At 45.3% G+C, this 24,908-nt stretch overlaps 1 protein-coding gene across 1 annotated transcript in view; it reads right to left on the bottom strand.

The window, feature by feature from the left end:
• The window catches only part of RYR3 (ryanodine receptor 3), a 503,714-nt gene extending 496,026 nt beyond the window's left edge, over positions 1–7,688 (bottom strand). The window contains 1 exon segment of the mRNA XM_078053421.1: positions 7,490–7,688. Within this exon segment, the coding sequence (XP_077909547.1) occupies positions 7,490–7,540 (51 nt within the window). The 5' untranslated portion in view covers positions 7,541–7,688.
• Between the last annotated feature and the right edge of the window lie 17,220 nt (positions 7,689–24,908).

Below are 24,908 nucleotides of genomic sequence, written 5' to 3'. Positions count from 1 at the left end.
CATTCTCCCCCTTTTTGGTAGGAACAGGTCTAAGTTGGTTTTAGGAACTCTGGGGCATTTCCTTGGGATAAAGATGAGCAACCTATCAACAAACATGATAACCGATAATAGACTTTTGTCGCTTGAACACTTTCCTACTTCAGGAAGGCAACCCTTAGCTCTCATTTTGACATAGAGTTCCTCGTCTTATGAAAATCTGAGACTTTCTTATTCTAACCATTGTCTCCGATTCTGAACTATGTATTAGCATAAGTCGTAACTGCAAATAGTGTTCTTTCCAACGCCTGAAATGAGGTTGGCTGCTTTCTCCCATGTAGTTCAAGGATTCCTCTCCTCTGATCAAAGGTCATAAGTAGACAGAGATGAGAGTTTCTGTGCCACCAGCCCCAGAACCCAAACTCTGTGCCCTGATGCTTCCTCTGCCTGCTCAGGGCTCCCCAAGATCCCATGCATGCTCACTCAGGCTTGCCCCTCTCCGTAATGTTCCCAAATGCTCTCACCTTTCACCAATCCAATTCCTATTCTTTCAGGAACTGGCTCTGCTCAGCTGTTAATGATGCTAATCATGAATGGTACCCACTGAGCTAAACATTTTGCAGATCCGAACTTTGATAGAGGGAAGTTCTTGAGTTAAAGCCTTATTCCAAAGGCAGACTAAGAGTGATGGCCTTCTGTACATGGGTCCTGTCGACACTGACACCAACCCAGACTGTCACTCTCACACTTTCTTTAAAGCTATGCTGCCTTGCTCGTCACCCAGGTTGCTCCTGTAGCATAAAAACTACAGACTCCGACCTCAGTGGAAAAGCTGTTGCTGGCCCGTGAGATTCTGCACAGCGGTCCTGTCTCCAGAGCTCTCTCCTGCCTCCTTTGCTCTCTTAAAGTAAGTAGCAGCAAGCACTGTTGCCCCCGAGGGGATGGCTCAGGGGGAGAGAAATTTCTGAATCTCTCTGCAGTCTGACTTGACGATATAATGTTTGCTTTCCTTCTTCTTGGGCACTGGATCCAATAAAGGAGGTCTCAACCTCCTCAACTAGACAAGCCTGCGTGGGGGCTGGGAGACCTGAAATCAAGAAGGAGTCCACTGCTCAAAGAGGTAAAGGGTGAAAGAAAAAACCGGGAGGCCTTGTGTCTCAGTGTCTCCTCCCTACAGGGCTGTGTCCCACCTAAAAGGACAACAGCCCGGGGTGTTCCTGTAGAGTCAGCAATGTGCTCTGGGCTAGACAAAGGGAAGAAGTCCATGTGAGGACAGGAGGCACAGTTTTTATTTTTGAATACTGCATCATCAGTCTCGGAGCCGACCTGAACTTTGTTTTCTAACAATCAGGAATCAGAAATGACAGTAGGAGGGGGAAAAATAATCTTGGCACCTCACAAGGCTCATCCTGGTAGCCGGATCAGGAGCAAGGTGCCAGCACTTTTTCCTGCCTCTCCCTGAACGCAAGAGATGCTATGACGGCAAAACTCACTGAAGCACAGGAAACTGCAGTGGCTGGAAATGCCTTTGTCCCTAAAATACCCCACCAGCTTCTCAGTAAGAAGATGGCTGCGAGGACACCAGCCCAAAGCCCAAAGCCTGGAAGACCCGACGTGGCTCCCTGGGGAGAAGTGATGGCCTGCAGCCTCAGCATTGGCGGGGCTCCCACCACAAAATCATCTGCTTTGTCCAGGTGCGACCAAAAGGAACTCTGCAAAAGCCCTGAGTCCCCAAACAGACACAACGGAGGCAGCAAAATCCCTGGGAGGGAAAAGCAGGGCTGGCTTTATAGAAAAGCTGGTCCCAATGCTCTGGGGGGAAAGGAAGAATGGGCTCATAAAAGAAGTGGGAGGGAAGAAACAGGAAGGTGGCTTTGAAAGGAAGAGAAATGGGACCCAATAAGAAAAGGGGGTCCTATAGGAAATAGTAAAGCTTTGGTAATTTTCTGAGAAGACACAAAATAACTCTGTTCTGTTTGGTGGCTGCAATCCTGGTGGCCTGCCTGGCCTTTTGAAGGCTCTTACACCAAAGGACTTGCCTTCTCAATCAAGCCTTTTAGTCAAACAACTTGAGATGAGTTGGTGTTTGCTTTAGTGAAGTAATTTCTCAACACTGGACCAACAAAGGAGACAGTGTAACAGCCCTGGGATGAAGGTGTGGGCCTGTGGCAGGGAGCATATTGGAGAAAGGGAAAATGTGGTGTTTTTTCAACAACAAGATCTGGTCACAAGTGGGACTGATGTCCTATGCAAGAGAAGCACAATGATAATACCCTACAAAATATAGCCTCGTCTCTCATTTGGGGTATTATTGGAATTACTGTTGCGATGCCATTAAAGCAGATTCTATCTCCCTACAGTGGGGGAGATGAAACCTCAATTTTCTTAAATGACTCATTCAAGGTCACAGTGAGCTAGGGCTGGAATTAAGAATTCCCACTTCTAAGTTCAATTTTTCATTTTTTATTACATTTCACTCCTACTGGATAAATCTTGTATCAAGGGTAGCTTAAAGACCACGCTCATATAGAAGGGTTTATATGGATGAGGGATTGTGGAAAATGAGCTAAAATATTGGTTTCTGAAGACATGAGACCTCCGCAACCTATACATGATATTGGTAAGAAGCATTCAAAAGGATTCCAAGTCAATTAGAAAATGACAGAGCCAGTGGCTTCCTAAACTCAAAACTCTTTAAATAGTAATGTAAAGAAAAACCCAAATTATGAAATAAAAAATCCTTCCCAGGAAGGAGTGAAACAAATTATCACAAAACAAGCAAAAGGAGCAAATAAACACAGAGACATAATATGATCTATTTTGATACAAACGCTTGGAAAATAATTATCAGAGTATTTTGCTCTCTAGATAAACTCCTCCCACCCTTTTTCAACAATTTCCTCCTCACATCAATCCTAAGGAACCTGAGAAATATATCTGTTTTTCCTCTAAATCAATACTGGGAAAGGAACGAAGAACTGTGTAAAACCGGTATTTCACTGAAATGTCCTCATCCTGCTTAACGATCAAATCAGCCTAAGACAAAATATGCACAGACATCAGACACACCTTCAATCAGTCACACCTTCTTCAACTGTGCACCTGTTCTTGGTCTCGCTCCTCTTACACTGGGCTACCACACATTCCAAGTATATCCAAGTTCACAGTCACCATCACCTCGTGACCCTGGAGCTCAGCAGCTTCAAATCCCTCAGGGCAACCCTGCTGGTGGGCAATCAGTGTCTCAGAGGTGGGAGCCACGCCCTAGTACCGACACAGCCTCTCGGACGCAAGTTCATGTCTTTGGGAGAAGGACCTAGCAGCCACTCGGGGCATTGCCCTGAAAAGGAGGGGATATTGGGCATCCAGCTATTCTGAGACAGCTCCTTACTGAGATCAGCTCTCTGGGGCCAAGGGAAAAGAGACTGAGAAGATGGGAAGTGACACCAGGAGGCCGAGAGCGTGGGTATATTCTGAGTTTTGTCATTTTAAACATCAAACCTAATTCGACAGGAGAGCTCAGGTCACCCACAACATATGCCTGGGTATCTGGGTCTGCATTCTAGCACTCCCTCCATTACTACTCATGGTCACTCTGAAACGCTATGCTTGAAGGAAGAAGTCACTCATGTCCACCTCCCTCCCTGAGAAAAAGCTACCAAAAGCAAGCCGGTGGCATCACGTAGCTGTTATGTAAATGGACTCAGCTGAGGAGAAGAAGCAAGGAGGGAACCACCAAGTGCACGTTCACTGTCCTCCCAACCTGGGACAATGTGCTCTGGAGGGACTTGGGCTCACCTTAGTACCACAGCACACATTCAGGGATTCGTCCCAGTCACACGGTAGGGAGGACCCCGGACCAGGGGAGCAGTCTTGATTCTTAGCCCCTGAGAGCTGCAAATTTAGACAGGGGACAACTTTGCACAAGGACGGTTAAATTGGGCATCTCTGACCAGTCTTTAATTGAAACTACTAGAAACGACTACCTGACTTTGAGTTCTGTTTCAGTGAACTTTGTGGTGGAGAGGGGGTTGGCAAGGAGAAGGCTGTAGTATTTTTAAAAACAGTAAGGTGAGGTTTGAAGATGTTCTTCCTTTCTTTCTTTTTCAATGGATACTGTAGCCACAGGGAATGAACGGGGGTGGGGGTGGGGAGGAGAAAACAGCTACTCCCTGACGGTCTCCGAGCGTGATGCGGTGCCAGCCACTCCAACCCTCTGGAGATCCGGTAATTGTCACTCCTCACTGTAACTTCTTGCTTTCAGGCCAGTGGCTGGCAGGTTTATCTGCTTCTGAGCAGCTTCAGAGCCACGTCAGTGACACTGACGACGTCAGCAAGAGCAATCGGAAGGCAGGATGATGCCGCTGCCAGCAGCAGTGGGAGGGAAAATTTTTCCCCTTAAAGAAAATTCTTAGGCTATCTGTCTGGCTGACTCTCTCTCTCTCTCTCTCATTGACTTACATGACTGCTGGTGGTTCGAGAAGGCCAGAGAGGATATGTAGTTTTACCCAGCCATTTTAAAGTCTGGGGTGCAAGAGCATTTAGTTGACACGATGTGCTGACACTTCCAAGCCCCTCGTGTAGGCACTGCCCTTACTCAGGAGAGGACGGGCTTCCGATGTGTCAGAGGACGCAACCAACCTGACCACCTCCTAGCAAGTGTCTAAAGCCCCGGTACACACACCTATGGTGATTACTGCAGTAAGCCTGGCCCATTCCATGTTACTGATCGTTCCACTGCTTTTATTTTTGTCACTATCATAATAAACAGGATGCTATAACCACTGACGGCTTGACAAGGATCCTCAACACAATGCTGTTCTTTGGTCTATTTTTTTAAAAGTAGGTTTAAAAGCCTCTGCTGTCCGGAATGGCAATCCTCTAAACTTCCTGGTTGCAAAGATAAGGTTCTTTTCCATCATCAAATATCAACCACCTTCCAGCCCAGGACAAATGTTAGGGCGAGGAGGCATTCCATGACCGACACATGGCCAAAATGCTTTAAAAGATATTGTCTGGGGACAAGCAAGAGACCCTAAGGTAGAGGTAGGTGGGGGAGTTCAAACTGCAATAGCTTCTCCAACCCAGGCATATTCGAAGGTGGGAAAACCCCACTTTGAGCACAGCCCTGTGATTCCTGACTCCCCTAAAAGCAGCAAGATAAAGCTAAAATGCTGTGCAAATCAAAATTTATGGTGACTGGGTTTGTAGAAATAATTGTGTCTAATTCATGGCTATGGAGAGAGAGTGTCACAGGTCAGAAAGAAGCAGCTCCCATGGCAGTATATGGGGAAGACCACAGCCTCTGGAGTAGTGCTCCATGCCAGCCCGTGGTGGGCATTTAATTAACATTATGTAATGACCATCATCAGTAACTTGCTGGGCAACCATGGCCAAGTCACTTGATTTCCTATGCCTCAGTTTCATCAAATATCATCTTCCCAAGAAACCACAGATGAAGATGTTTGCAGGGTTACTGAAAGACACACCTAGAAAACACTCAGGTGATTACTAGGAGCAATAATAATGCCACATGTGGAGTCACTTGCCCCCATGGTTGCTCCCAGCTCTCCCTGGAAGCCATGACTGGTATGCAGTATCTCTGCAACAGAGGTTCTTAACCTGGGTCCTTGAATCCTGCAGCGGGCCACGGATGGAGCCCAGCTACTCTAATCTCTGGGGGTAGGACACCCATCACATAAAGAATTTAAGAACCACTGCTCTACCCTAAGCCTTGGGTACAGGGGTACCAAAAAACACTTACGCTGCCTGATGGAGAGGGAAAGGCAGGGAAGGTGACCACAGAAGCCAAGAGAAACACAAAGAGTGGGAATCTCAAGAAAACCACCAGGTTTTCACCTCGACCCCCTGAGTCATCTCTTCTACACTGATCCAATCCGTCAGAAGGGAATTTCTTCAGTCAATCATGCCTAGAATATCATTACTAATGAGCAGAAGAAACAACTGATCGAGAAGGGCACAAGGCAGGGAGTACGTGAGGTGTCATCCAGTATCACGGACACCTGTTGGAAGGAAAGCTCAGGGATTCCATGGGGCTTTGGGAGGAACAGGGAGCTTCACAACAAAAGGGCTGTAAGGAGTGGCAAGTGTGAAGCCGTCTTGAGCTCTTGAGTGCAGGGTGAGAGATGAGGAGGGGGTCTGGGTCCAGGATGAAGAAATGGGTAATTCTGTAATATCAGAAGGTGGTATCGGAAGGGTGGAGGGTCTCGTTACATCTCCCAAATGAGACCCAAGTCCCAGCCATGACAGAGGAACAATGTTTGGAAGAGAAAGTCAAGGGTTTTGGAGAAGGGAAGGGAATGGTGTAGAAGAGCGACAAGACCTAAGCGTGATCTTCAGAGCCCGGGTCGGAAGGGGACACTTAAAGAGAAGGAGAGAGGGAGAGAAAGAATTTCATTCTAATTCCCTAGAGCTAGACAGCGCATATAAAATGATCTAACACTTACAGAGCAATTTACAGTTTACAAAACATTATGACATTCACTATCTCATTTAATGCTTATCACCCTAAAACGCTGGTTATATTTCTCCATTCTACACAAGAGGAAACTGAGGCTAGGAAGGGCGGATTATGCGACTTGCTCAAGGTCACCTGGCTGAAATCGGAGCTGGGACGCACCCCAATGTCCCCCCACACCTCCCGGTGGTCTTCCACCTTGAAAGGCTTTCCGTTAACTCCTAAGGGCCAAGGTTGGTGTGGCTACAACAGATCCCCGCCCCCCAGCCACTTCCCCTAAAATCTGGGGCGGAGCAGCGCCCTCCGGTGCCAGGAAGGGGACCTGAGTGACGCGGAGCCACAGACCGGGGTTTCCCCGTCCTGCGGGGCTCGGGAGAGCAGGCGGCAGAAGCCACGACTCTTACACTCCGGGCAGTCAAGTAACGCTCCAGCCGCAGTTGCCGGCTTGGGGCTCAACGTGCGAGGGGCAGCGCTGGGTGAATTCCCTTCCGAGCGATCCCAGGACTGGGACCGAGCGTCAGCGCCTGCTCCTAGCACTTGGCTCCCCACGCTCGCCCCTGCCCCGCTGGTTCTTTCTGGCGGTTCCCCAGTGCACGGGGGCACCTCCGAGGAGGCGGGGGGGGGGCTATCGTGGAGTGTTGGGGGTGAAAGAGCGGACCGACTCGGGGGCGAGATCTTCCACTTCTGATCCTCCAGGTCAGGGCAACCGCGAGCAAAGCCTGGCTGGAAGTTTGGGCATCAAAGGTTTCAGATCAAGTAGCAAGTTGCCTGGAGAGCCTTGGAGGTGGACGGGGAGGTCGGGGGTCGGGTGGCGTTAGGGGAAGAAGGGACGGGCAAGAGAAGGTGTCCCTTCCCACGCAGCCCCTGGCGGCCCCACGGATGGGTGGCCGGCCCGCCTCTGCAGCCCGCGGGTGCGGAGAACGCGCCGGGCACCGGCACCCGGCAGCCGGCACCCGGCGCAGCGCAGCCCCTCCTCGCCCCGCTCCGCGCTCCTCCCCGCCTGCCCGCCGCCTCGCTGCCGCCGCGGAGACTCACAGTCCGCAGAAACTGGATCTCATCCTCGCCTCCTTCTCCCCCTTCGGCCATGGCTCCCGAGGCGTCGGCGGTGCCCCAGCCTCCGGCGCCTCTGCTTCCCCCGGCAGCCGCTCGGCGTGCGCTGGCTGCTGCTGCGCTCTTTCTCCTCCTCCTCCTCTTCCTCCTCCTCCGGCTCCTGGCTCAGCCTCAGCAGCGCCGAGCTAATCCCCGACCATATAGGGAGCTGGGCTAACACTCCACTGCACTGCAGAGCGCCAACGCCAACCAAGCAGCCCGCCTACCCCTCTCGCCCCAGCCAAGTGCGCGGCGACCGCGGGCCGGGCAGAGAGCGCAGCGCCCAGCGCGCGGAGCGGGCGGGGGAGGCGCCGGGACCCGGGGGGTGGGGTGCGGTGGGGCCTCCCCCGCACACCACCGCACCGCGCCGCACACCCAGCCGAGGCGCGCGCTCCGCAGCGACGAGAGGGTGCCCCCTACCCTGCTCCGATTCACAAACAAAGGCCAGTTGCTTAGCTCCAGCATGCTTGAGACTGGGCATCAGAGCCCTCTCGCTGTGCCCACCTGGCCCTCGTGTGTGTGCGCGCGCCTGTGTGCGTGCCTGTGTGTGCGTGTATGTTTGTGTTTCGGACTGGAATGCCTTCCTCCGTCCGACCCCAGTGCCTTGTTTGGACCCACAACCGAGGAAGGCTGAGAGGGGTGTGCCTGTGTTCTAAAGAGCAGCTGGGAGAAACAGTGCAGTGAGGATGGAGGGTGACTGTCCATTCATAACAAAGTTTGCAACTCCCTGGATAGCCCTTTCCTCACCTTAAAATAGCCCCCTCCCCTCTTCAAATCTAATCAGTACGTTTTACTAACCTCCCCCCGCCCCCCACTGTCTATTATTGCTGGACAGAGTAAGTGTTCCCTGTACCTCAGGAAGCTTCTGGGGCTCCCCATTCCATTCAAAATTCAGAGGCCAGGTGGCATAAGAACCCTTCTCCTCTGCCAACCCCCAGTCTAAACTTTAGGGTGCAGCCCTGTGGACTCTAAAAGGGATAGAGGAGTATATATGGTGGGACCCTTTCCAGGTCCTTGGGCTGCTGGCATCCCAGCCAGCCTTGAGTGGTTTTCCAGGGTTGGGGACTGTAGGATTGGTCCTTGCTAAAGGTGAGGGTACAGGGTGCCACCTTCTGTCGACTGGCCAGGAAGCTCCAGGGCAAGAGAAGTATTCAAGGGAGGGGATACTAGGAAGAGATGTAAACCTAGGATGAAGAGTAATCCAGAAGATGTATGGGGGAAAATTCTTGGCTGGTGGTAACAGAAGACACTGGAAACCCAACTGATTTCATAGCTGCTTTGTGGATGAGCTCTCTCTTGGTTCTGCCTTAAAGACCTTTCCTGAGCTCTAGTCCCACATTTTCTACTGGACATTAGAAATGCTAAGAAAAAAAAGAAAAAGAAATGCTAAGAAAAATCATGTGTTTCTTATATTGTACCCAAACTGTTTCCTTCTAGAGCTGCATCTTGGCCCTAGTGCCTCCTCTGAAGCCTGCCTAGTATATGTCAAACCATCTGCACATTGTGGGGCTTCACATATTGGAGGGCACCTGTCATGCTCCCTTCTGTGACCCATCATCCACTCTTACTTTCTTCTGGCTGAAGATCCTCTTCCCCTCACCATTACCTGTTGCATGGTTTTCAGAGCCTACATCATCTTTAATGGCCTTGTTATTAGCATTCCAGTTTGTTTTCTTCCTCCTAAATTGCAGCACTCTCCTCCCTCATTTTGGACAGTCCGTGCATGCTGCCTAATAGTGAATTGGTGTTAAAGCAGCACCAGTGGTACCTATTAGATTTACATTTAACTAGACTTTCTAAGGTTGGGGCACCTGGGTGGCTCAGTCGTGAAGCGTCTGCCTTCGGCTCAGGTCATGATCCCAGGGTCCTGGGATTGAGCCCCGCATCGGGCTCCCTGCTCAGCGGGAAGCCTGCTTCTCCCTCTCCCACTCCCCATGCTTGTGTTCCTGCTCTCTCTGTGTCTCTCTCTGTCAAATAAATAAATAAATAAATAAATAAATAAATAAATAAATAAAAAGAATTCCTAGGGTTGTTTTTTTCTTCTCTCCCTACATGGACCAAAGTCAAGTCTTGGCCATTTTGGCCATGTCCAAGTACTTACATACCAACTTTAAAAAATACTTCTTCTTATAATTCATTTTATTAGTTTCTGTCTATATATGGTCCTTTAAGATATTTTTGGATCTATATTGTGCCATCCAAAGTGTTAATTATCATTAAACTATGTTATGGCATACCTTTGGCATACCACAGGACCCCTTCTCAGGTTAATTTTATACTTTTGTTTATGATTACTTAATAGGTAAAGAAGCTTCCTAAATATATTATTTTGCAGCCCAAATTTCTTCTTGTTCATGAGGAGATCACAAAAGCCTTTTTCACATACTTTACTGAAATCAAGACCCATGAAGTGGGATACTATTTGCTTTATTGGTCAAATAACTCCACCACAAAAAGGAAGTGGAAAAGGAGCATCTAACACCATTATACATCTACTTGGATTCCTGGTGATTCTTGCATTTCTTTAGTGTGCTCAAACATGAGCTGTCTAATTACCCAGCATAGGATTTATTCTGGGGCTCAGCCTGTAGTTTGTCACCCTATGGTTTCAGCTTAAAGTGGGGCAAACATAGACATTCACCTCTATGTGAAATCCTCTTCCATTCTCTAAGATTTCCCCACAATCCATCAGTAATGGTGCTGTAGTCAGGTGATCAAATTATTTCACCACCTTAGAGTTCAATTCATCCAGGTCTGCAGAAATAACATTGACTATAACAGCCAAAGTCCTTGACCTTAGGGATAGTTGAAAGAGTGGGAAGAAAGGAAAGTAGGACAGGTAAGATAGGTAGGTAGGTAGATTTCAGACACTAGGCTTTGATGTTTGTTTTGTTATTAGTTCTCCCATCAAGTCTAGGACAGAATAAACTAAGATTAAGTTACCTGCTTACATTTATACATCTGGTACGTGGCAGAGCTGACATCCAGCCCTGGATTGCCTAACTCCAAGCCCAATCCTTTTTAGTACTTTTTACACTACACCACCTTGTTTCTAGGACAGCAGGTCAGATTCACACGCCCCTCCCCACCACCCTATCCATGTCCCCCACATATCAGGCTTGCTCCTCCAGGCCCTGTATTTTAAATTGAGTCTCTCCCAAAACCACGTAGGTATTCTTCGTAGACAACCAAGGACCTGGACCTAGGTCTTAGAGGATACAGCACGTACTACAGTCTAATCGAAAACAAAAAAAAAAAAAAACCAAGCCTCCCAGGTTTTAAACCCTTTCTCTCATAGAGAAAGCCATCAGCCATTAGTGGCCATCAACAGTCACCTGCAGTGAGGGGTCCACAGAGCAACCAAATACTTTGGGGATGCTCAGGTCATTCAAAGGCAGCGCTGCCAACCAGCAGCATTTGACTGTCGGGGAGCTGTGCAGACAGTAGCAGCAGCAGCTAGGAAAGCACACAGTGACAACCCTATGCCCTGGGGGATCAAACTCGAAATTTTTCATTTTTGTCTTTTCAGCCCTTCTGTACCTTTTACATATAGAAATCTTAAAGGCCTGACAAAATCTGAAGCCTGATTATTAAAATAAAATTCTCATGTTTATCCCCCCCTTCCCCAGGCAGATTCTCAAATGAAGTATCTGGTCCTGAGGATTTTCTCACCTAACAGGGCTTCTAATGTGTCCTTTACCAGCAAGACTGATAGAACTTCAAAATACTAACGTGGACATAGTCACATAATTCAGTATGTCATTTGCTAGGCTTTCTCACCGTGGCCCATCCTCCAAGTGGTGTTAATGAGGCCAGGGTTGTGGATTCAATTCCAGGAGAGCCAGTTAGCTTCACTCTGTTTGCTGACCAAAGACCCTGGCCCCTTCACTCTGGCCAAGAGCCTCAGATCTTTGCTCCATACGGAATGCAAACCCAAGCCTGGGGACTCACTGAGATCTACCATGCTTGGAGACACACGAGCTAGGAGTTCACAGCTGATGGAGAGAACATTCGCCCACATGATTGGAGATATATTAAACTCTATACAACATTGAATCTGTCTTCAATAGCCATGTCGGCTTCATCTCCTAATGACAGCAGTCATCTGCTGAAAATACATTTCTTCAGCTAATTGCACTCATGGCTTTGGTCTGCATTGACTTGGGTTCCACTTAGAGGAAGTATCAAAGGCAATGATGGAATAACTGTACAGTAGATGGAACTGCCTCCGCTAGCTGCCATCTTTTTTGACACATTACCATATCCATAAGTACCATCTATATATTGACTGAAGATTTATTTATTTTTCCATGAGCAAAGAAAAAATCCCCACCTTTCTGTGCCTTTCCTTCAAGTGTTTCAATTGTAAAGCTCTGTTACTGGCGATAGGGCGAAAAGGTATTGTCACCAGTTAAGTTCATGAACAGAAATAATTCCTAAAAGGACACCTGGTTTTGATTTGGTGCTGAGAGGAAGGATGGCATACATATTTACAGAAGTCTTTTTTTTTTTTAATGTTAAGAGATGATTATCATTAGTTCCCAAGATCTTTGCAATAAACTACTAAACTGATGTATTTCTTTGGCCCAAAGAAATGGAAGCCATAACAAAAAAGCCTTGACTTGAATTCCTTTCTTTATTAGGGAGGGGACAGGTGGAAGAAAACATTTTTCTTTTCCTGATGTTAGCTGTTTTCGCTTTCAGAAAAGCCACAGACATCACAACAGGCAAGGATCCACAGTTAAGTATACTTCCTGCAGCCCAACACATGGAAATGCCCCTTTTTTTCCCCTGACACCTGAAGCTCGGAAGATTACATAATAAGGTCAAAGTTAATATGCCACGCTGGTGAAAGGCTCCTGAAACAAAACCAGTCGAAGAGGGGGGCAGCCTCTGAGTCTTAGCAGAGGTGGAGGCCAGGGGGACACCTGCAGGAGCCTGGGAGGCAGATCCTCTCCCGGGTGCCATCCCGTGAGCTGATTCATCCTCAGGTCATCTCCATTTGGAACAGTTTGTGAAAACAATAGGTCACGCCACCAGCGGTACACATTTACCTTGAGGTCAACCTCTGTTTTACCTCGAACTGGTACTCTGGCCATTGTATCGCACAAACTTGGACATAAGATAGCTGAGGATTTGAGTCCTGGATAAGACTCTGCAATTTAAGGATTGCATGCCCCTGAGCAAATGATTTCAACTCTCAGAGCCTATTTCATCTTCTGGAAAATTGGGGGTGAAAATACCTATTTCGCCAGATTATTTTAAGAATTCGGTGACTTAGTGATTAGGAAATGCTTAGCAGAGTGGCTTGTAAAAGTGCTCAGCATAAAATCCTGAGATAGCTCTTGAAGATGGGTCCCCTTCCTCCTTTGTATTGGTTTCCAATGCCTGCCCTTTGGGTCTGCCTGTGTTCCTGCCTCTCTTAAAGTTCCATTCTCATTTGACTTTTCCTGAGGCCTTACTCCTCGCTGCCGCCCCCCAAAAGACACAATGCCTCTGATTTCAGGAAACAATTTCCTGCCCCAATAAGCGAAACATTCTAGGCATATCTCAGGCATTGCAAGTTAATGGTGAACAATACTGCCTTTTGATGTTTGTTTCCTAGGGAGTTTTATTCTGAGCTTTATTATGTCTGCATCTTTAATGAGAAATGTATTCTGTTGCTATGGCATAATTGAAATTCATGCCTTCCTCTGGAAGGTGGAATTGTCAGTGCCCACCAGCCTCAGGTTTCCCTGGGGCATTATGAGATCGAGATCTAGTGGCTTATGAAACTACACTTAATCAGATAAGTCTCACTTACACTAAACTCAGTGCCTTTGAGTTCTAATTTCTGCATTTTAATTTTTCCTGCAGTTCAGTGGCATAGATTTATTGAAGCCGCTGCCAGCAACAATTTGCTCTGACCCGCTACCGTTTTAATAGTTCCTGCCGAAAGAGGCGGGGATACAGTGGGAAAGGAAATGAAGGGAGATTGGTGTCATGTATTTCAGGTGCTAGGGTGAGACCCCCATTGCAGTAGGTAAAATGTAGATAAATAATGTTTCTTCTGGTGCTAGAGTATGTTTCTATGACCAACCCTGGGTTCAGTTTATCTCTCCAGGCTCTTCTGAGCGGATCTCATTTCCAGTATCTCTGACCTGGTGAAATGTCCTTTCAAGTGATTCAAGGAATTTAACAAAGCACAGCGTCTTTCTCATTACACTGCAAGGATGCACAATTTTCTGTTGGCATTCAGAGCTCCAGTGTCCTGGAATGTGAGCTCTACTTTTGAAATCCCTATGCATGTCACTGCGGCTCACAAGTAAGACAGGATGCCCCTAGACTCTAACAAGAGCGGTGCTGCGGGTGACCTGTCACTCTGATCTGAGATCCAAATAAAAGTCGGACATTTTAAACTCTACCCGTTACGTTCAATCTAGAATTGAAGAGGAAATAAGTGGGGTGCCTGGGTGGCTCAGTCGTTAAGCCCCACCTTCGGCTCAGGTCATGACTCCAGGGTCCTGGGTCCGAGCCCTGCATCAGGGTCCCGACTCTGCGGGAAGCCTGCTTCTCCCTCTCCCACTCCCCCTGCTGTGTTCCCTCTCTCGCTGTGTCTTTCTCTGTCAAATAAATAAATAAAATCTTTTTAAAAACCCAACAATATATTAAAAAAAAAAAAAGAAAAGGAAATAAGCATTCGAGTCCAGTGAGTCCATGGACCAGTAGAAACTTAGAGAAAATTTTCAGCAGTACCAGGAGGTTGCCAGTTTTTTACTTGCTGTTTTAAGGATGTTAAAAATCCGACTGCTCCACTCTGGAAAACAGTATGGAGGTTCCTCAAAAAGTTGAAAATAGAGCTACCATATGATCCAGCAATTGCACTACTGGGTATTTACCCCAAAGATACAAAAGTAGGGACCCGAAAGGCTACGTGCACCCCGATGTTTATAGCAGCAATGTCCACAATAGCCAAACTGTGGAAGGAGCCAAGATGTCCATCAACAGATGAATGGATAAAGAAGATGTGGTATATATATACAATGGAATATTATGCAGCCATCAAAAGGAATAAGATCTTGCCATTTGCAACGACGTGGATGGAACTGGAGGGTATTATGCTGAGCGAAATAAGTCAAACAGAGAAAGACATGTATCATATGACCTCACTGATATGAGGAATTCTTAATCTCAGGAAACAAACTGAGGGTTGCTGGAGTGGGGGGTGGGGTGGGAGGGATGGGGTGACTGGGTGTTGGACACTGGGGAGGGTAGGTGTTCTGGTAAGCGCTGTGAATTGTGCAAGACTGTTGAATCTCAGATCTGTACCTCTGAAACAAATAATGCAATATATGTTAAGAAAGAAAAAAAGAAGAAGAAGAATGTAGCAGGAGGGGAAGAATGAAGGGGGGGAAATTGGAGGGGGAGAAGAACCATGAGAGACGATGGACTCTGAAAAACAAACTGAGGGTTCTAGAGGGGAGGGGGGTGGGAGGATGGGTTAGCCTGGTGATGGGTATTGAGGAGGGCACGTTCTGCATGGAGCACTGGGTGTTATGCACAAACAATGAATCATGGAACACTATATCTAAAACTAATGATGTAATGTATGGGGATTAACATAACAATAAAAAAATTTAAAAAAAAAATCCGACTGCTGATACCTATCACCATTGTTTTATAAAAGAAAGGCCATTTTAACATAACAGTAGAAAGGACAAGTCTTTTTTTTTTTTTAGAGGGGGGTTACAGAGGAAGAGGGAGAGGGAGAATTTACAGCAGACGCTCCGCTGAGCATGGAGCCAATGACAAGGGGTAGATCTCACAACCCTGAAATCATGACCTGAGCTGAAATCAAGAGTTGGACACTTAACCTACTGAGCCACCCAGGTGCCCCTAAAAAGGACAAGTCTTAGAATTTAAAATAAACAAATTTGACTTTTTTTAATAACTCACTACATAATTCCCCTCTCTCCCCTTCCCTCCTTCCTTCTCTGCAAAGGAGTTGAAAACATCATCAGAGATCAGCACTGGTTTGGGAATCACCAATAAAGTGAACCTCCTCATTTTAAGATGAGGAAACCGAGGCTCTCTGAGGTGAACTGAATTAATGAAAGCTGGGACTAGAGCCCAGATCTCCTGGCTCCTCATCTAGTATTTATTTGTTCTGCCTTCTTTGTAATGGAATTCAGGGTAATGGCCCAGAGGTACAGCAAGATCCTGGAGTGTCTTCTTAATCATCAAATACAATGATGCTGTCTTCCATAAAGTTATGACGTTAAGTTCTGTGGTCTAATTCTTTAAAAAACAACAATATGTGTAAGGAGATTCTCTAGTGACTAGCTCGAGAACTTGTTCCTGAGGGATTTTTTTACTAGTCTTTAAAACCAATAACAACAAACAAATAAACACAGAAAGTTAAAATTGAGGTCACTCATAAAGATTCCTCATTAAACATTTATTGTACATTTAAACAGTGTGTTGGGGAGTTTTGGGGACTGGTGGAGCCCATAGTTTGTGGTGGTTCTAGAATACCCTTCACAAAAGCAAAAGATTGAGTCACTAAATTGTGTGACTTACACAGCACATTTCTCATTTTCTATACCCTTCTTCTTAGTGTCTACCTCCACATTCTAGTCTCTGGCCTCAAAGGTTAAGAGACACATCCTAAGTACTACATTTTAATTTTGGTCCTCCTTCTCCAAGTTGACCCAGGGGTATTTGGCCCTGTTGATGAGTTACTATCTCTTGGAACTACTCCCCAACTTTGGGACCCATTCTTGGGGAGCCCCATCCTGGCTCTCCTTCTACTTCTCTGCTTCCTTTGATGACTTCTCTTCCTCATTCTGACATCAAACATGGACATTCCCCAAGATTCCATCCTTAAACCTTCATTCTCTATAAACTCAAATTCTCTCCTCTCCTATGATCACCACCTCAAGCCACCACCACTTCTAAGCCCACATCTTTATTATCAGCTCTTCCAAGTTCCAAAGTCACTTTCCTAACTACAGGCTGAATATTTCCAACCATGTGTCACCATTTCCTCAAACACAACATGACTAGAACAGAAGTCATTACATAAGTGAGGACCTTCTCTACTAATCCCCTTCTCTACACGACTGGCTTCTTCTTCCGGCGTCTCTCTCTCTCTCTCTCTCTCTCTGTTATCTGTACCACCATCCACGGAGGAACAATCCCTGGAACCAGGGACACGGGCAAGGGAACCAGCAGAAATGCTGAGTGCCACTCTGTCAAAATAGGAGGACACACTGCTTCTCCCAGTAGCGCCACCCCTGCTCTGGCCTCCCAACTGAGTTTGGGATGTAAGAAACAGGTAACATCTCCAATAAAGAGTCACCTCTAAGTTGTCCAGACTTAAAAATTTAAAAGCAAAGACAGGATTCAGGAGTTAATGAAAGAAAATGAGCTTTGCCAAGGAAGGCAGCTGTGATTCTTATCCAATGGGCAGGACGTCTACCTGGATCAATAGATTTCAGTCTCTTCATCAGAGAAACCCATGCTTTGAGTCCTGCCACCAACACATATTAACTTTGTGAACTCAGGTAATACAATTAACCTTTCCTTGCCTCCATTTCTTTTTATGCAAAATGAAAATAAAATAAAAAAAACAGTTAATTGGGTGGCTGAAGAATTGAAATAGTCAATATCTATAAAGCTTTTAGAGTAATGATTGGTAGTGAACAGATGCTGAGTTACTGTCTGGTTTCCCCAGAAGCAGACCCTGAAACAAGTCTTTGGGAGATGATCCCAGGAAATACTTGTCATGGGGAAGTGAGACAGAGAAAGGAAAGAAGCCAGCAAGGGGTAAGTTATCAAGCCAGTCACCACTGTGAAAAAGTAGAGCCTAATCTCATTAGGGGACTCTGGGAGTCAGTGAGGAACACCTACCTCAGAGTCACCCCCGCTGAAGGATAAGGAAGCTGGGGTATTTACAAGCTATCTCTCATCAGTCAGTGGTTGAAAGCTGCTGCCAGGTGTGTGACTTCTCTGGGAGATTCCTTAACCCTTAATCTCCCACCTCCTCGAGCTGCCAGAGAAAGCCCTCAGGCAGTTGGAAACTCAGTGGGCTAGTACCCTACAATGGTAGAGCCCAAGGAGATACAGGAGGACATTGTCTACGCTCAATAAATACGTTATCATCATCATCACTGAAGTCCAAAGGCAAAACAGGTGAAAGCTGGGCTCTTCTGGCTAAAGATAATGGGAGGGAGAGGGGGTTATGAGCCCAGGATTTGGCACTGGGAACCCAATTCTCTCATCCCAGGTGAGGTACCTAAGTCAACTCTGTAGAATCTCAGAGATCCACAGAGTAGTTTGTGGATCACAATTCATGACCTACTATTGGGAATGATTGGAAGAAGGTAAAAATCCCCTTCAATCCTTGAGGAACTACAACTTAGTTTTAGAGACAAACCATACGCCTCATATAGTAAGGTACATAGCAAAGGAAGTTAGGACTTACTAGCATCCAAAGAGTTGGAGCAGGAGTTGTTTGGAGAGGTGAGATTGCATTTGGCTGGGGCAATCAGAATAGGTTCCATTGATTGGATTAAAGAGGATTAAACTAAGCCTTATAGGATGATTTGTTTTCAATTAGAAGAACACAGCCATGGTAGAATTTCCAGGAGGTAGCAATACACTGATTGAACCCAAGAGTTCCCCTGATCTAGATGCTGGCTGTCAATATTGAAGGCCTGGGGGCTGGGACCACTGCTTAACACAATCCTTCAGTTATCCTGCAATTGCAAAGTCCTTTTTGCTAGTGGTGATGCCCTTCTCCCCAAACCACCAATCTCAGGCAGATACAGCTTTCAATCTCTCTCTCAACTACTTCACTGGCCTTCCATTTTTAACATTTTCTCTAATATCATAATGATAGCTATCAACAACTTTGTGAAGTAGGCATTTAGGTCGACATTTTATAGAGGAGGAGATTGAGATTAAGGGTTAAGGAATCTCCCTAAAGTTTCACCACTAAACTTGGGTTGGCACCCTAGTGTACCTGATTTCAAAGCCAGACCAAATCACTATGCTTTGATGCCCGCAGTTCAAGCAAAGCAAAGAAAAAGATCTCTTTGTTACTTTAAATTTGGGATCATCCAATTAGATCTTGCAGATTGATCCAAAGCACTTATATTTATAGGCTGTTTAGTCTCCCTTAGTGTCAACACAGTTATGGGGACTCTTTCTAAGGCTACATCTATCTTAGCAGCTGCTGCCAGCTTATGGAAAACAAATTGGGATGGGACAAAAGAGAGGAGATTGAAATTCATTTGAGTGACAGCTTTCTTACCTTGGTCAAGAGATAGTACATTTGTGGCATTCTTGGATCTCTAGGAGTGGAAGAATTCCTTGAGATCTGAGTTCAGCCCTATTTCTGCAAAACTGCAAGGCTTGTTCAGTACTTAACATTCCATCTGTTACCTTTTGGCAGTTGTTTTTCTTTAATCAAAGGTACTCATTACTTGAAGCTTCCTTTCACTATATGGGATGTGTTAAAGATTCATTCATTCATTCATTCATTCATTCATAATAAGACAGCTTAGAAAGCTAGAGAGGGTAAAATATTATCCTTCATCTACATATAAGAAAAGGGAGATGATCAATAATCACCCTTTAATTTGGTCTTTTCTTTTGCAGACAGCCCACTCCTCCCACCCCAATCAATGTTCCGAGAGCAAAAGGCTCTTCAAGATTCTGGAGTAGAGGGGCGCCTGGGTGGCTCAGATGGTTAAGCGTCTGCCTTCGGCTCAGGTCATGATCCTGGGGTCCTGGGACCGAGTCCCGCATCGGGCTCCCTGCTTGGTGGGGAGCCTGCTTCTCCCTCTGCTTCTCCCTCTGCCTCTCTCTCTGTCTCTGACGAATAAATAAAATCTAAAAAAAAAAAAAAGATTCTGGAGTAGATCACAGCAGATGCAGCCTTTGCTCAGGATTCTTTGTAAGTGATGGCTCCCCAATCCCTGAAGCCAGAGGTGTTCTCCATTTTTCAGCAGATAACTCCATTACCAGGTGCTGAAAATTCTTGGGTAAAATCACACCATGATGAAAGGGATCAAATATGAAAAGAAGATTGTGGAAGACATTTCCCAAATACTTCAGAAATCTTTTAGGATATTCTGGGCTCAGCGAGGCACTGGGCTCTCCAGGACCACCTGTGTATGTGGACATGCCATTCCAAATTTAGAACTGCATGAAGCTAGCAGGAGCTTGGGAAGTTAACGTGGAAAATTTGAGGCCAACTCCCAAAGGGACAGCAATTAGTCTTAATTGCCTGCTGGTGCCACTGTGTGTTCCTCTAGGAGAATCTGCACAGTGATCCTTCCCTAACATTTGATGATGATGATGATAATGATGATGATGACGACGACGACAACTGTAAGAGTAGTAGGAGCAGGCTAACATTTACTGTGCATTTACTGTGTGCTAGGCACAATTTGGTTGTTCATATATATGAAATCATTTAGTCTGAAGCAGCCCTATGAAGTCAGTATTACGATTATTGTCTACATTTTACAAAGTTAGCTGAGGCATAGAATTCAAGTTACTTGCCCAAGGTCACGTAGTTAATAAGTGGTGGGATTTTAATTCAGGCAGTCTATATTAGTTATCTATTACTGTGTAACAAATTACCCCAAACTTAGTGACTTAAAACAATACTTATTTTCTCACAGCTCTGAGGATCAGGAATCTGAACTTGGCTTCACTGGGTCTTCTGACTTCTGAGTCTCTCGTGGGCTGCATTCAAGGTATAAGCAAGGCTGCCCACGCCAAGGCTTTATGAGGGAAGGATCTACTTCCAATGTCTTTCACATGTTTATTGACAGGATTCAGTTCTTTGCGGGTTGTCGGACTGAGGCTGCAGCTCCTCTCTGACTGGTGGACAAAGGCTGCTCTCAGTTGCTGGAAAACTCTCATAGTTACGCCATTAACTGTGAGGAAAATGAGAGTTGTGAATAATGATTATTTTTTAAATTCCTATTTTATTTTATTTTATTTTTTTAAAAGATTTATTTATTTATTTATTTGAGACAGAGAGAATGAGAGAGAGAGCACATGAGAGGGGGAGGGTCAGAGGGAGAAGCAGGCTCCCTGCCAAGCAGGGAGCCCAATGCGGGACTCAATCCAGGGACTCCAGGATCATGACCTGAGCCGAAGGCAGTCGCTTAACCAACTTAAGCCACCCAGGTGCCCCTAAATTCCTATTTTAAAGGGGTGGCTCAGTCGGTTAAGCGTCTGCCTTCAACTCAGGTCATGATCCCAGGGTCCTGGGATTGAGGCCCACGTTGGTCTCCCTGCTCAGCGGGGAGCCTGCTTCTCCCTCTCCCTCTGCCTGCCGCTCCCCCTGCTTATGCTCTCTCTCTCGCTCAAATAAATAAACAAATAAAATCTTAAAAAAAAAAATAAAGTTAGTGATGAGAGCAGTTTACCTCAGGAAGTCACTCTTCTCTCTTCCTCTCTCTTCTTGTCCTTTGTTTTTCCCTCTATAATTTTGTATGTCTCTCTGTGGCACTTTCTCCACTTTCATCCTGTGTCTCTCCTCCATTCCTCTCCCACCTGATCAGCTTTCTCTTCCTATCTTCTTATTGCTCTGTACTTTTCTTTATCCTTGATCCTTCTTAGTCTCTAGGTTATCTTTAATAAAATTTTAATTTATAAAAAGTTTTTAGGAAGAAACAAGTACACCAAGCAAATTCACAGTAAGGCATTATGATGGTCAGTTTCATGTGTCAACTTGGCTGGGTGATAGTGCTCAGTTATTTAATCAAACATGAATCCAGGTATTGTTGTTGTGAAGGCATTTTGTGGATGTGATTGAGATCTGCAGTTGACTTTATGTAAAGGAGATTATACTCAGGATAATCTGAGCAGGACCGATGCAGTCCGTTGAAACAGATTTCCTTCCCAGCAGAAGAAGAAATCTTGCTTGTGGACTGCAACATTAGCTCTTGTCTGAGAGTTTCCAGCTTTCTTGTCCTGACAGTGTGCTCTACAGATTTGGGACTTGCCTAGCCCCCACAACAGCATAAATCAATTTCTTTCAATAAATTTATATAAATACATGTATATTTATTTATGTATGTTTATTTATATAAATATACGTGTGTGTGTGTATATGTATTTGTGTGTATAAATTTCGGCCTAAATCTAGGTATGTAAAGAAATACAGAACCTACTGATTCTGTTTCTTGGGTGGGATCTTGAACAACACAGGTGGGAATGTTCAATAGTTCTGATAGGGTCTTTATAGCAGTTGGGAGAGGGAGGCATAAAAGAAGAATAACTCAAAGGAATGAATTTTCAGAACTACTATTTTTTTCTAGATGAGAATTATGGATGTCCCTCAAGTTATGCCATGCTGGCAACCATGTCAGCCTGAATTAGTCCTTGATGATATCCTCTTCAGACTTTTTCAGCCACTCTTCTCTGTCTCATCAAAACTTCCTTGTCATGTTTTCCATTCTCTTAGGGAACTACTCGCTAGCAAATTGTTCTATTATTCTGTTTTATTCACATTTATGTTCCTAGTCTGAGTCTTGCACATTTATGCCACTTAATATAGGTTATATATATATATATACATATGTATATTTAAATATATATATATTTAAATATATAAAATATAGGTTATAGGGGCACCTGGGTGGCTCAGTCGTTAAGCGTCTGCCTTCGGCTCAGGTCATGATCCCAGTGTCCTGGGATCGAGCCCCACATCGGGCTCCCTGCTCAGTGTGAAGCCTGCTTCTCCCTCTCCCACTCCCCCTGGTTGTGTTCCCTCTCTCGCTGTCTCTCTCTGTCAAATAAATAAATGAAATCTTTAAAAAAAAAATAAAATAAAATATACGTTATATATATATTTAAATATATTTAAAGCATGATTGATGAATTTACATTTAAACAAGAGCATTCAAGGTCTTTTTTTTTTTTTTGCTTTATTCATTTTTTTAAAAAATTTATTTTAATTCCAGTATAGTTGACATAAAGCGTTATATTAGTTTCAGGTGTACATTGAATATCTTAACCCAGAGATAAGACTAATGATCAGGTTCATGCACCACAAAGGGTCAGTGAAAGGGAAATACTTTAGGGCAAGAGCACCTCTCCTTGATTCTTAAATCCTATTACTTGGGTAGCTGCCTAATTGGCCCCCCATAGTCATACTACATGTCTGTGTCTGTGCCAGTATGTGGTCTCAGACCTACACTCAGCCAGGCGCGCGGCCTGTGCCCAAACTGCACGAAGATCACCCATCTCAAAGTGTGGCCTGAGGACCCCTAGAGGTTCCTAAAACACTTTCAGGGGGGTCGGCTAGGTCCTCCTTTTCCAGCTACTTAATCTGTGCAAAGCTGTATCTTCTTCATAGACTTCAATCAAAACAACATATCACAGCAGATTATAAATAAGGAAGCAGATATGAGAATCATGTTCTCCTTTATTAAGCCATCCATTAAAGAGATTCGAAAAAATGCAGAACGATGACATTTTTCTCACTGATTTTTGGGGAAGTGAAGTTATTTTTCACGAAATACGTTACATGCAATTCTTGTTGTTTCAAAATAACAATAAACTTAATAAAGAACTGTTTTTAAAATTTTATGTTTTAATTTCTAATATGATAAATATCATTAGATACAATCTACATAAAAAAAAGCTCTTTGTGTCTTCAATAATTTTTAAGAGTGTAACGAAGCCTAAAACCTAAAAGCATGAGACCCTGCTACTAAAGATCATTGATTACGTTTCTGCTGGACCAGGAAGCACAATATGCCTCTAGGGGTGGCTGGCTGGCCCCAGGAATTGGGAGCAATTTAGAGTGACATGGAACCTCGAGTCTGTCCCATTTGCTAGTCGCCAAATCCACATAAGAGGTCATGTTTCATATTCCTCCTTATCTTCTACAGAGCCCAGCAGAGCCATGAGCACACAATACACACTATAAAATTTATGGACTGATTTTTATTAATCTTCAATTCTGCAAAAAGTATTCATTTAGAATAAGGAGATATCCGCCATACAGCTCAAGAAGCATAATGTCAATCTCAAAAGCTAAAACTCAAGCAGTTTGGGAGACCCCTTCTTCAGCCCGGAGACTGGAGCCTTTTCTTATGAGCCCATGGAGTCACCACGTTCAGGAGATTCTGATGTTTTCCTTTGGTTAGAGACATGGGCAGGACATGACAGCAGTTTTACAGCGTGGAATCTTAGATGAACTATCAATTAGTGCCTGGTGATATAGAACCCAAGGTGTATGACTTGTACATATGCTCTATTCGAGTACAGTTTTGTTTTGTTTTGTTTTTTTGCTAGAGAGAGAGCATGGGAGAGAGAGAGCGGACGAGAGCACAAGCAGGGGGAGCAGCAGGCAGAGGGAGAAGCAGGCTCCCCGCTGAGCAAGGAGCCCGATGCGGGGCTCCATCCCAGGACCCTGGGATCACAACCCCAGCCAAAGGCAGACACCCAACCGACTGAGCCACCCATGTGTCCCTCGAGTACAGTTTTTAAGTCCAGACTAGAGTATGGTTACAAGTGCTGAGTCAAAGCTCATCTTGCTGGCTGTGAGATCTGGAGTAAATTTCTTATACTCTATCAGCCCCAGTTTCCCTATCTGTATAATGGGAATAATAGTAATATGCCTTGAAATGATGGAGGTGAAAATCAAATGATGGAATGTACAGTAAACTCTTAGCCTGTGTGCCTGGCACATCGAAAGACCTGGAAAAAAATGTCAAATACTACTATTATCTATCTAACACTTCTTTGTGTTCAGCAGAGTAGCGGGGCTGGGAAATGGACTTTCTGTTCTTATTTGGTAGTTAATATTTAATATGGTAAGCACTAGAGAGACCTACTGTTTCCCATGGTCCTTGCTGAGGAGGGGAAAGGAAAATACAGATCTTGCTTTGCTTCTTTTTCATTCTCAGTGAAAGCCCAAAGGTGGAGGAAAAGGAGGAAGAGGAGAACAACCACTCATTTAGTAAAGAAAATGTGCTTCCACTCTGATGTGCTGCGTGTGAGTTTGCAACAATCCCCTTCACTCCAGCCAGATCCTATTTGTGTTCCAACAGGCACTTCTCTTGCCGGAGCAGAAAGACCACGGGGTTGACCGGGCAGTGTGTCTGTTTGCTGTGGGTCCTCGGGCTGCCGACTAAGTCTTGGGGCAGAGTTGGTTTTCAGGTCTGGAGCCAGGAAAACATACCCCCCCTTAATGCGCACATACTTGCAGTGTGACACATGGCTTGGAAGCCAGTCACTTAGACTGGAGCGGCCGCCTGATTTGTCTCCCGGGAAAGATTGTCTTCATGAGATATTATTAGGGATGAATGCTGTGAGCGCTGTGCACTGGGGACAGGGCCACCTAACTTCA

The sequence above is a fragment of the Halichoerus grypus genome, chromosome 8, assembly GCF_964656455.1.
Source record: "Halichoerus grypus chromosome 8, mHalGry1.hap1.1, whole genome shotgun sequence".
Lineage (NCBI taxonomy): Eukaryota > Metazoa > Chordata > Mammalia > Carnivora > Phocidae > Halichoerus > Halichoerus grypus.
This window is presented reverse-complemented; position numbering and strand designations above follow the sequence as displayed.